Source organism: Pistacia vera, unplaced genomic scaffold (assembly GCF_008641045.1).
Source record: "Pistacia vera cultivar Batoury unplaced genomic scaffold, PisVer_v2 Contig300, whole genome shotgun sequence".
NCBI lineage: Eukaryota > Viridiplantae > Streptophyta > Magnoliopsida > Sapindales > Anacardiaceae > Pistacia > Pistacia vera.
In genome coordinates, this window is record NW_022196114.1 from 501518 (window position 1) to 515614 (window position 14097).

The 14097-nt window shown below is 35.7% G+C and overlaps 1 protein-coding gene across 1 annotated transcript; it reads right to left on the reverse strand.

Moving 5' to 3' along the window:
- Positions 1-4955: 4955 nt before the first annotated feature.
- Positions 4956-11398, reverse strand: LOC116135544. The gene is made up of 7 exons (XM_031421256.1): positions 11210-11398; positions 10908-11009; positions 10217-10331; positions 9568-9689; positions 7491-7664; positions 6218-6360; positions 4956-5487 (listed from the first exon to the last, which is right to left on the reverse strand). Exons 1-7 carry the CDS (start codon positions 11329-11331, stop codon positions 5303-5305), a joined length of 963 nt encoding a protein of 320 aa, XP_031277116.1. The 5' UTR covers positions 11332-11398; the 3' UTR covers positions 4956-5302.
- Between the last annotated feature and the right edge of the window lie 2699 nt (positions 11399-14097).

A 14097-nucleotide genomic window follows, 5' to 3' on the forward strand; every position in this document is an offset into this window, starting at 1 on the left:
TCAAAAAATAATAATAAAAAATACTATTTTATTAACATTTGAAAAGGAGGGAATTTAGTAATCTATATAACATACCCACCCATTTATCCTCCCAACTAGACATATTATTCACCAATTTATTTGAACCATCCAAACACATTTTCTAAACACTCCCAGTAATCTTCAAGGTAATCTTTCTTTCGGTTAATATAATATATCCCTATAATAAAACATTATATGATCCAAACACCCCCTTATATATAAGTTACTTCATTAGATAATTGATGGCGCTTTCATCGTATGAGTTAAATCCATTTTGGTCTCTAAGATATGACCTAAGTAAAATACGATCTAGGAGAATTTGATAGTAACATTTAGGTCCTTCTCACATATTAACCTTTTAAAACTTTTATATAAATGTTTAAAATACCCTTAATTTGTTAATTTCTTATAATTAATAAAATTGTTCTATACTTTTACCTGAATTGTCAGGTAATAGCCATTCATATTTTTTTATAAATCTAATATTTTTTAATTTCATTTAAAATAGAAAAGATTAGAGGCATATTTTAGACTGTTACAATAAAATTTAAAAAGTGCTACCTAGCTTACAAGGACCTAAATGTTACTATCAAATTTTATTGGATGTTAAATTACTTAGGCAAAACCTCAAGGAACAACATGTATTTAACTCTTTCATATATAAATGTTACTATTTATGCACATACCATAATGCTAAAAAAGTGATACTGAATGTATCCTATTTACACTAACACAGTTATATGTAACACTTTTTTAAGCATTATTTATCTGTCGGGCTTAAAGTTATTGGTATTGTATTCAGGTGCTATAAATAAGTAGCATATATCATTAAAATATGAGTAAACAACATGTTCCCACCCAAGGTTTAGCGAAACCCCAAGTTAGTATCCCTGGTTTCATAAATTCTAGATTCATGTCCTTAAATTAACTATGTTTCCTTTCTTTTAACAGTTAAAGGTTAAATTAGTCACTTACTGTATTTTAAATTTTTGCAGAAACATCTCTCAACTTTGTGTCTCCAACCAATGCCGCCGCGGGTCCTTGGCGCCATCTGCAAAATCAAACTGCAACTCCCTTGGTCCATTTCACCTCCCAACCATCCTCCTCATCATTCCCGGTCATCTCAACCAGCTCCCTAATAAGGAAACTGCACACTAATGGGAGATTGCACATTTGGGCAAAGACTGAAGGGTTTTTTATTGGGGAAATTTAACAAACAGTTGGTGGGCAAGGTGGAGGGATGTGGAAAAGAGTTGTGGTAATGGCTAGAAAAACCAATTACAACTCAAAATCACAGCCAACCAATCAAACACTCAGCACACTTCCAAAATCAATCAAATAGATCGAACTCCAATTTTACCCAAAAATAGATAAAATTGCGAAACCCTAAGTTGGGTGGTGGTCAACAAATGGTGAGCTACCATGGTCAGGGATGATAGGGGTTTTGGTAGGGGTTGGCCAGTGAGCACAGTGGTGGTCTTAGGGAAGGTTTCTAACAACAAAATTAGTTGAAAAGGAAGAATGTTCGCGCGACACAAATTGGAGGGCGGCGGCCAACGACGGTGGGATCAAAAGGTCCAGAAGGTTAGGGGTTTTGTTTGGGGGATCAAAAGGTTGAAGATGGTGGGGTCGGGGGGTACAGACAATGCCGAAATCAGGCCGATTTGGGCTGAGATCGGCAGTCATGCAGTGAGGGTGTGGGTGCAGGAAAATGGTGCAATTCGGTCAGCTTTTCGGTTAAACAAGGCTAGGAAAGGTGCAATCAATGTTGGGGAAGAATTTTTGTCGTGATTGGTGAAGAAAACCGGTTGGGAGGCAGCCAAAATGTTTGCGGCAGTGAAGAAGATGAGGGGAGATGAAGAAGAAGAAGAAGGTCTGAGAGCAATTTGGTAAAAGCCCACTCTGCTCCCTATCTGTCACTAACGACGTCCATTTAAGGGTAGGAATGTGGAATTTATGAAACCGGGAGTACTAACATTGGCTTTTAGTAAACCTTGGGTGGGAACATGTCGTTTACACTTAAAATATTATAGTAGTGTGAGTTTTATCTTAGGTTCAAAGTTACCGAGTCCATTTGTTTCAATATTTTCCCTTATCCTATTTCTACTATTTTCAAAATACACATTTGTTTCCCTATTCTGAAAATACTACTATATTATATTCACTTATTTTTTAAATCCCCTAAGTTTGTTAATTTAACTAAACACCCCCAAATAAAAGTTTAAAAATTGATAAAAACACCCCCACCACCCACATTTGCCAGATTCTGACCACCACCGGGGGAAGGTGGTCGGAATCTGGTATAATTGCACACTACCAGCTAGATCTGGCCGGTAGTGCACCGCTATAGTCTTTTCCGGCCAGATCTTTGGCCGTAGCTAGTCATTAATGACGGCCAAGATACAACTGTCGTTGACCATCAACGATAGTCGTCAATGGCTAGATCTAGCTATAGATATGGCATTTTCCAGCCAGATCCATGATGGATCTGGTTGGAAAAGGTCATCTCAGCGAACGACCGACCATATCTAACCGGTTGTGCGCTGATACGATGACTCCAGCCACACTACAACGGTGGTGGCCAGCTGCCAGTATTTAATGGGTGGGTGGGGTTTTTTTGTAATTTTTAATGTTTTTATTATAGGGGTGTTTAGTAAATTAACAAACCTAGAGGGTGTTTTTTTTAAATTTTAAATCCTACCTCGTTATTCCTACCCAACTCTTACTAGTTCAAAAATACTATTCTAAATACTAAAACAAACACACCCACCGATATTATATTTACTGTAAAATAAGTAGTTTATTTAATTAAAATATCGGAAGATATAAATAATTTCCCAATTCTCTCTCTAAATTCTCACAACTGTTCATTCTTTTCTCTAAAAATCCCCTCTTCCTCCTTTCATTTCATTTTTTATAAAAAGTATTCCAACAAGCCTTTAACAACTCCACCCCTTCCTTGCCCTTGGTTGTTGTCGATGTCACCGGCACCACCAGCCAAGGGTTCCTATTGTCCTCTCTATATATATGTATATACTTTCACATGGCAAATAATGTTGTTAAAAAATTTTGTAACCTTGATAAATTGGTACAAGTCGATTTGTCAGTTTTGCATTGAATTCTATGAAGTTATAATATCAAATATTGTGTTAGCTACAATGAACAAGAATTTAAAAATCCCCCAAGACTTGCTTCGCAAGCCTGACTTCAAAATTGGAACCCCCAACAAACCCTGAAATCTTTGGAAAGCAGGAAACAATGGCCTGCCTTGGATTATCATGATTTAATACGACTAATGATGGATTATGAATACAGAATGGGATAAAACCAATGTTTTTATACCCAACCCAGGCCTTGACCTGGTCAAGAGGTTGGGTCTCAGGTTGACCGATCCGACCTGTGACATCAGCATATTTAACAAGTTTAAAATTCAACAAACACATCCTTAAAAATTTTAATTACCTACATATTTGAAATCTAACAAACACACCCTTGTAATATGGCCAAATGCAAAGCATATGGGTTAAATTTAATTAGTCCCTACAAATTTGAAATCTAACAAACACACCCTTGTAATGTGGCCAAATGCAAAACATATGGGTTTTTTTTATTGCACTTGCACATCAAAATTGAAGAAAAGAAAAAGTGATTTTTGTGCAATTTTTCTCTTGTTTTTCATGTTTTAGATTTATAGATAAATTTTTATCAATTTATTAGATATCTCAAAGTTTCACAATTTACTACTCCTTTTAACTTCAGACTTCATATCTTATTTTAATAAATAAAATAACTTTAAATCACCAAATTTCAACTCAATATTTAAAACCAAAAAGCCAAAAAAAGGTGTTTTAATATTTTTTTTCTCTTAACTTGTGCAATAATAATATTATATATGTTAAAATGGTAATGATCATAAATAAAACTTTACTATTTAAAAAATTTATTCCGATCTTCAAACTAAAATATATATATATATATATATAACATTTAGATTTATTATTTTCAACATTCGGAATAAATGTATTATGATAAATATTAAGAAAATTTTAAGCATAATTTTCCCATTACCCTTTCACTACTTCTCCTACCTCTTATTCTGCATAACTATGGTTCACCAATGATCATGTTCACCAACTCATCGAGTCAACTCACTTCCATTCTTAAACCTCTAGATCTCATTGAAACCAACAAGAATGTAGACTCAGTTTTACATTTGATCTTCTTCAATTTTGTTAATATTTCCAAATGAATTGCACATCAAAATTGAAGAAAAGCAAAAGTGATTTGAAGTTATGAAAAATGCAGATTTTCAAAGAAGAAACGAAAAATGGAAACCCTAAACCAAGGGGTTGGCCTGGCGGTAAAAAATATTTTCTCTCTTTATTAACTTCCTAAATTTAAATCACGTTAGGATCATCTATCACATTTGTAACTTACCTTAAAATATTAGGCTTGTAGAATGCTCAATGAGCCTCGAAGATTAATTGAGGTGCATGCAAGTTGATCAAACTCACTCAAACACCCCAACATTAAAAAAAAAAAAAAAAAAAAAAAATGAAGGATCGAAGATTTGAAGATGAAGAATAAAGATTTGGGAAGTTAGGGATTTTAACTTTGTAACCCAGTTTTGGCATCAGGTCAATTGAACCAACAGGTCACTACAGTACGCTGGTTCAACCGATCAACCGCAGTCCAAACTAGAGTAAATGTAAAAATGAATTTTAGGGGGTAACCAGCTCAGTGAAGGCTCTGGTTTCCTATCCGACCAGTTGAACCGATCAGGCATTAAAACATTGGATGAAACATATTTTTATAGCAAAAAGAATAAAAATATAATGCGCAATCGCAATATACACTAACAGATACATTAACAGTTTAAAATATATGTTGAGCAAATGACTGATAATCATAAGCTAAACTCTTACAAATGTGAGTTCGAGAAAATCTCATTAAAAAATCCAAGGGCCCTGGATTCTCCAATTTTTTTATTTCTATAATAAGAAGAGTCCTTGATACTAATATTGAGAAGCTGTGCATCCATGCAAAGAAATAAAAGGATCTTAGAAACACCTAGAACAATAAGGATAAGATTCATCTTCACTTTTCTTCTGTTGAGATAAATAAATTTTCGTTCTATCTCCAACATAAATATTTACAAAATATCTAAATCAACAATTACCTCATTGATTGAATCAACAAGGATTTAGATTCAACAGTGAAAATTGGCGACTAAATTTTGGAAAAGCAGACAATGAAGATTTCATATTCAAGACAAGCATCTTTAGGCACTCAGTTGCATCGAGAGAATTGAAGATAGCTTGAATTTACGGACTTTGTTAGAATCCTGTGGCTGAAATAAAACTTCAGTACTTGATCTCACAGTTACTTCCTTCCACTCCGAAGAAGTTGATGTACCCTCACTTCGATAATCACGAGGACAGTACAAAACTTGGAGGCGTGAAGGGGCTGCAATTGCCATGAACAGGAAGTTTAAGAATAAGAAGAGCAAACAGAAGCACAAAAGCATAAACATGATTGCGGTGTCTCTGTATGTTAGGTATTCTTTTCCCACAAGGGTTGGAAGGTGAGAGAGCTGATGGCTGAACTATGGACTCTTATTGTCAGGCAGTTATTGGATCAAAATGGCCAAAAGTTAGATCAATTTTAGCATCATGGACATTGATATTTGTCACCGCTAGATCATCTTCAAAAGCCTTCTATGAGAAATGCAAATAATATGGTAACCTTAAATAATAAAAATCCACCATTTTTACCCAGCTCTTACATGTCAAGAAACAAAACAATAATCTGGCTCCAAGCCATGTACTTGATTGTTATTCAAAACATTCATTTTATTCGGCTTTTGTTCGCGGCAACAATATGACTTGCATTTTGCATCATAAGATCATGAAACTTACCTAATTTCTTCTCTAGACACCGAATAAATTTTGATTTCATTGACAAATAGGAAATTTATTATAGTTAGCATATAAGAATTCCTATATATAACATGAAAAAGCATTAATAGCTAGAAGGGATAATTTTATACCAAGTCAAAGTACGGGACAGAAGTTGGTAAAATTTGTGGTGAATGGATTAAACATGAGATTTAAAGTCCCAAGCTCTCTCCAGCCTTAACCATGATGCAAATGGAAGTAGAAGAAAAGAGAAACGTCATAAATGATTGAGAGAATACCTAATCCAAACATACTAGTCTTTTGGATGACCAACCGGCTCACTTTAGATCTTTTGATAGGTCTCAATGCCTGTGTATCTTCTTGCTTCCCTTTAAATTCAAGAAACTCACCTAGTACATATTTATTACCTTTAACTTCCAACCTGCAAATAAGTAGGGAAATTTATATCTTTTTTCCTGAAGTGGCAAACATGTAAAAAATACATCAAATCAATGATGGAAAAAATTCAATCAAAGAACAATCAATCATTTGAGTATGTTATACTATCTGTTCCATAAACTTGGTGGGATGGGACATGTCCAACATAGGTGACAAGCCCAAGGACAATCCAAACCCTACGGCTATTCAAACCAACCACTATATACTTAAATTGGAGTCAATCAACAAAAATAGTTAAAAGGTGAAGGGCATCGTCAACGTTCTAGATTCTGATGTTGCTCATGGTACCAATGCCAAACAGGATCTTGTCCAAGTCAAGCAAGAGTGTGAGACTCTTAACATATATTTTCAAAAAACAATACAGATTAACTTTGTTCATTGAATCCTGATATAGAGATTACAAGTAAAAAAAATATATATATTAAATTGAAATATAAACAAATTAAGCATTTTAAAAACCTAAATTTGCCTGTTGCAGCCTACCAAATGAAAGCTATGTGCTGACATGCAATTTTAGTACGAACATGGGTTTTTCAAATTCTGCTTTGAAAAAAGATGGACCACACATCTACACCAAAAAAACTTTGCCTACATCATCAGAGTCTGCATACCTTTGAGATAATTTCTAGCACCAGCAACATTTTCTACAATAAACCGTGGCCATTTTATCAGATCACAATCATCTTTCACCGTGAGAACAGAAGCAAGGATGATAGTTCTATGTATGAAAGTTAATTATTGCTAGTTTTGTTTTATTTTTTATAGGAATCAGAAAATTCAGGGAGGTGGACCAGAAATCCATGGAAAAAAAATTAGTCATCATAACTTTAACAAGTAATCACCACAAACTTTTTTTCATCACTGTTTTTGTAAGAGCTTTAGTCTCTACTATCCAGTGTCACTGGTTACATACAAGACTAATATACATATGACGCAGAAGATTCGATTGCAGGTTTCTCTATCTTTCAACTAGGATTTTCTTGATTGGTACCCATGTTATCCACCAAACAGTTAATTGACATAAATATAATACAATAATATGCAAACAAAACAATCACAGAATATCAAGGTACAGAAAAAAAAAAGGGAAAAAGAAAAAGTAAAAAATAAAACCTGTCCCAGATTGGAGCTGTGGAGAAAATGAAATTGAGTTGCTGATGAATAGATTCCTGCATCTCTTTTTTTCCACCACGAAAGGCACCCTTAATCCAGCCCGAAAGCATACTTTTTTGTTCTGGTTTCAATAGGGTCCACTGGTCAAAGGTAATCACCTCGGGCGGAAAATTGCTTGAATAAATGGAGCTAGAAAAATAAAACCAAATTTTATAAGTTAATCAATGAACTATCCACAAATATTTTAACACCGAAGTGTGATACAATCAGTACTTCACCCTCAGAATATAAGCACACTTAAGGGCATAACTAACAAAATGGATTCCAAATTTTGCAACTTTCTTTTCTGAAAATATTTTCAATGTCATAGTCAAAATCATTCATCTTTCTCTCAGAGCAAATACTATTTATGGGCAATAAAAATTTTCCTCATCTCAAAATATTTATGTTGACTATCAGAACAATAATCTGCTAGGTCAAGTGCTTCACTAAGAAATTTTCTACCAAAAAAACCAGCCTGTCTCAGACTGCTTCGAACATACAAATAACACAGTACATTTATCACCAATACCACAGGAATAAATTTCTTGGTTAAGAAATTTGATGATAATTACAGTAATAGAGCATAGGACAATAAAAAAGCAGTAATTCTGTTATCAAGTAATATGCATTCATCAGTTAAAGCAACTGAAAAGTACATCAAAGCTCCCCACTTTCAGCAGAATAAACTAAACTGCATCCCTAGGCACACCATTATGAAGATACAAACACATACCTAAATTTTGGATTAGGAAGTATCACTTTGTACGAGAAATATCCTTCTGGCAGGGCAACTCCCCTTTGTTCAAGATATGCTTCAAGAATTGAAGCTTGTTTTTTAGCTTCCGCAACCTGAGACATAGAAATTACTGAAAATCAAATTATTGAGAAAAAAACGAAATCAGTGTGTATTCCTCCGTAAAGCTACAGNATTCAGGGAGGTGGACCAGAAATCCATGGAAAAAAAATTAGTCATCATAACTTTAACAAGTAATCACCACAAACTTGTTTTCATCACTGTTGTTGTAAGAGCTTTAGTCTCTACTATTGAGTGTCATTGGTTACATACAAGACTAATATACAAATGACGCAGAAGATTCGATTGCAGGTTTCTCTATCTTTCAACTAGGATTTTCTTGATTGGTACCCATGTTATCCACCAAACAGTTAATTGACATAAATATAATACAATAATATGCAAACAAAACAATCACAGAATATCAAGGTACAGAAAAAAAAAAGGGAAAAAGAAAAAGTAAAAAATAAAACCTGTCCCAGATTGGAGCTGTGGAGAAAATGAAATTGAGTTGCTGATGAATAGATTCCTGCATCTCTTTTTTTCCACCACGAAAGGCACCCTTAATCCAGCCTGAAAGCATATTTTTTTGTTCTGGTTTCAATAGGGTCCACTGGTCAAAGGTAATCACCTCGGGCGGAAAATTGCTTGAATAAATGGAGCTAGAAAAATAAAACCAAATTTTATAAGTTAATCAATGAACTATCCACAAATATTTTAACACCGAAGTGTGATACAATCAGTACTTCACCCTCAGAATATAAGCACACTTAAGGGCATAACTAACAAAATGGATTCCAAATTTTGCAACTTTCTTTTCTGAAAATATTTTCAATGTCATAGTCAAAATCATTCATCTTTCTCTCAGAGCAAATACTATTTATGGGCAATAAAAATTTTCCTCATCTCAAAATATTTATGTTGACTATCAGAACAATAATCTGCTAGGTCAAGTGCTTCACTAAGAAATTTTCTACCAAAAAAACCAGCCTGTCTCAGACTGCTTCGAACATACAAATAACACAGTACATTTATCACCAATACCACAGTAATAAATTTCTTGGTTAAGAAATTTCATGATAATTACAGTAATAGAGCATAGGACAATAAAAAAGCAGTAATTCTGTTATCAAGCAATATGCATTCATCAGTTAAAGCAACTGAAAAGTACATCAAAGCTCCCCACGTTCAGCAGAATAAACTAAACTGCATCCCTAGGCACACCATTATGAAGATACAAACACATACCTAAATTTTGGATTAGGAAGTATCACTTTGTACGAGAAATATCCTTCTGGCAGGGCAACTCCCCTTTGTTCAAGATATGCTTCAAGAATTGAAGCTTGTTTTTTAGCTTCCGCAACCTGAGACATAGAAATTACTGAAAATCAAATTATTGAGAAAAAAACGAAATCAGTGTGTATTCCTCCGTAAAGCTACAGATATCAGAGACTTAAGGACTGATGAAGAAAACCAAATTAAAAGAAATAATTGAAAATTCAATCAAAACATCTTCTGAAATAATTGAGAACAAGTGTTCCATAAAGGAGCTCTACACAACAAAATACAACTAATTTCACAACATATGGAAACAAATTTCTAAAAATGAAAAACACCAACATAATACTTTAGATCATTCAAACAATTACAATATAGTTACAAGTTAAATTGCCCCACAAATATGAAGTTCGAGATATGAATAAGATATAGAATGCTACGCTGTTAATACAGACAGAGACACTGCAACACAAAAGGATCAATAAATTTTATAGTCATAACTTCATAACAGATAACAGTTATTGAATTTTAAGGGTAGCAATGTGGCACTATCAATACTAGAAGCATGCCTAATTAAGCCGCTATAGAAGAGACACACAGAACTATGACTTACAGGATCAGGATATTGCCTCGATCTGTGCCGATGGTCGCCTTCAAAAACCCAGCTGCCATCTCTGTTGATTGATACAATTCCTGACAAATTCTTCACAGAAACCACCACTGCCTCCCTGTAATAAAGCATTATTATATCGCCAAGAAAGTTGAAAAAAGAAATAAAATATAATAAATAGAGAAAAAAAACTAGGATTTTGCTACCACAACTTGAAATTCACAATTCACAAGTCATATTTCACTATACACTCATTATCCGCTTTTTTATTATTTTAAATCAACTCCTAAACTCTAAATGCATAAGTTAAAAATCAGCACCACGAGTATATGGAGTTCACAAAATTTTGTCTTCCAGAGAATTCGCTTGACAGTGAATTCTGCGACCTTCTGTCAACTTATGATACAAATTTAACTCATGCATTAATGTGTTAAAGGAATGGAATTTAAAGTGTAAGAATCTATGTCCCCACATGAGACTTTCTATCTCACTATGAGTTTTTGCATTGCTAAATTTGGCCCTGTAGTATTAACCCAGTCCCACCAATATGTCAGCAAGACCAGAGAACATAAAAAACAAGTAATTAATTTAAGCTTATTCTACTAGAATCTATGGTAGGAATAAAAATTCTTCTATTAATCAGCCAAAAAAAGAAATTGAACAACAATATAAATAATAAAAATTAAAACTTTACCCTTTAGTAACAAGAACAATATCAATATTCTGTCGCGAACCGGTATCCGGATCCGGAATTCGGAGCCCCACGTATGCCTTTCCTCCGTAAAGCTTTTCTAATCTACAAATTAGTCAAATTAATAAATAAATAAATAGCTTTCTAATCAAATAAATTTAATTAAGAAAAAAAGAGATCAGTTAAGCCAAGCTTTAATTTCATTTCTCACAGTCTCAGCAAACAAAGAAGCCAAAATATCTATAAAATTAAGCTTAATTAAGTAGAATTTTTACGATAATACATCAAAAAGTAATGAATTCAACCTATTAGCCACTGAGAAAATAGCATTAGAATCGGAGGTTTCGACGTCCAAATCGTCGTCGTCGTAGAAGATTCGCTTGAACAATTTGTAAAGTACGAGACCGCAGAGAATCTGCACCCACATGGTGGCCGGAATTGGCGATGTTTGGTTTCCCGGAAAATGAAGTGTAGTGGATTTCCTTGGAAAAAACAAAATTGTGTTTGGAATTTCTTTTCAGCAGTCGACGTGGAGGAAATATATGGCTGACAAAACGGCGTCGTTTGAAACCACTGCTCGTTTTACACGCCGAAGACCACTTAAGCGCTAAGGAAACTAATGGACCGTTAGGTTTGGGAAAAACTTTTTTAAATAATTTTTATTTTTTGTATATAATATTAACAAAAAGTTATAATACATTTCAAAAAAATAAAAAAATATTAATAGAATAAAAATGCTTTTGGAATTTAAAAAAAAAAAAAAAAAAGGTTGTTGGAGAAAAAAATATTTTTACTGCGTGTTTGTGGAAAACGATATTGAGATTAAGAGTGTTGATGTGTGATTTTGACACCAACGAAACGCACATGTGAAATGTTGGGTTGGCCTAAAAGACACACGTGAATGGAAAGGAAAATGACAGTAAATGCAGTGAGAAAGGAGTTTTAAAGTAGTTCAGATGCTAAGGAAGCAAATCTTACGTCCACTGATGTTTTCATTAATGATAATGGTCCGATCGCTTTAGACGACTGACTTTACACTGATGATACAAGGTATCAAAGATTGTCTTTTCTAGAGAGAGAGAGAGTTTTTTCAAGAGTAAAATGTGCAAATCCCTTAATGAAAGAGGAGCTCCCATTTTATAGTGGGATGCCTTGAGGTAATGATCACTGAATCTGTAAGTTGGTGGGATGATCCGTGCAAATCCTTCTTTTAGAGTAATTCACGTGATTTGCTGCAGGGGTTGGACACGCGGGATCATCACAACTCCTTGTTGGCCTGACGTGCACCCATTATTCTGACGGAAGCAAGCTGTAACCATGATCACATGACGCAGCCGCACCAGAATGGCAGTAGACTCTTCCCGAGATCTGACCTTTTGCACTTAACTGGGCGCCACGTCAGCCCTATGTTCCCAGGCATAACAGAAGTCCCTTAGTTTTTAAGGTTTGAGAACCGAACCTTGGAAACTACAAGTCATGCCGTAATTGGCTGATTCTTGGAGATTCTAGAAATTCCGAAAATTCTGGAAATTCTGACCTGTCTAAAAATAGGTCGGGATGGCACTTTTTCAAGAACGACCTCGCATGTTCATTGTTTGCAGGGGATGAACGACCTGATTTCGTCAGACGTCACTTGTTGTCCTTTTGATATGGGTGCATTTAATGAAGCAGTCCCTGCGCTGACAGATGTGCCCTATGCGTTATAAGTGCTAGCCAGATGCATTAAATGCGTTGTGCGCTGACACAATACGCCTTATCAGGATATTAAATGCGTTGTATGTTGGAACGACGCCCTTTATCAGAGCATTAAATGTAGATTTGAGACGCAATTAATGCTCTGAGGAAGAGAGATGGTCGTCGTTTGAGCTTTTCAACGGAAGAGATGAAGGTTTGACTTTATCCAGTCGTGACGCTCACTCTTCCCCGCTGATGCGCGACACGTGGCCGTGATCAACGGTGAGAAACCTTTGCCGCCCAAACATCGTTTCGATTCCAAGAAATTGAAACGCCGATTCATACGCTATAAAAACCTCGAGTCGTTCTCAGGCAATGTCACCAGAGCCTTTTTCTTAGAGAGTAAAAGATTTTCGCAAACTTGGAACCTTTGTCTTTCAAACCAGCATTTTTCCAGTACTCGAAGCGGAAGCTATTCTCATACTTCGAGAGGTAAGAGTTTTTCCCAGTTTTTGTTTCATTATCTTCCATGGTTGAATGGCGTCTGTCTTCCAGTAGCCTATCGAAGACGAGATGCTTAGGTTGGGTTCGAGCCATGAATGGCGGCTCAAATCATGTCGTTAGGGTTTCCTTTGGAATTTAGGGAGTTTGTTTCCTCCCACATCATCGTACAAATAGCATACGGCGGCTAAATGACCTTTCTGCTTATCACTTTTGCAGACTAGTAAAATAGACCCCTCAACAACCAGATCCGAACAGGGAACTGGTTTGTCCCCACAGGGTGCTCCAAACATCCCTATCGAGGTCTTCTCGGTTCTTACTGAGGATGAGCTCGAGAGGGTAATAAAGCAGTATGGCATCGAGATGGATGCTTTTCTCGACGTGGCACACTCATCGCGGTACCCGCTAAGTGGTCTGGCAGTGGTCTCCGAGGAGATCATCAAGGGTGGGGGACTGATCCCCTTCCACCCTTTCATCAGGTCGCTTTTGAACCACTTCGAGGTCGCACCGATGCAGCTGACTCTGAACGCTTACATCATTGCCGTTGTAATGTACATAGCGTGCCAAGAGAACAGGTTGGGCAAGCTGATCGCGATGGAGGTCGGTTGCTCGTATTATTTGAAAAAGAGCAAAGACAAGGACTCTTACTACTTGTCCAGGCGACTTACTATCGCCGATGGGATACACAGCTACTCGAGCAACGCGGGGGCCTATGAAACGAAGTTTTTCTTCTTTCATTATGATGGCCATTGCAGGTTCCAAGAACCGAGTAGGCTCCCTTTTTTTTTTTTTTTTTTTTGGCAAGTTCATTGCACTCGAAATATGCTTTTCCAACGACATGTTTCCTTTATGACAGTTAACAAGACGACCGACCTAGGGCTGCTCTTCAATAGAAGTATGATCCTGCATTTTGGATCCCTACCCGAGGACAAGCGCGATGCGAAGAAACTCATGACGACCGCGAGTTTGTGGAAATACGATTTCTTCAATGCAAACTCGTCGTTAGAGCCTCCATTGA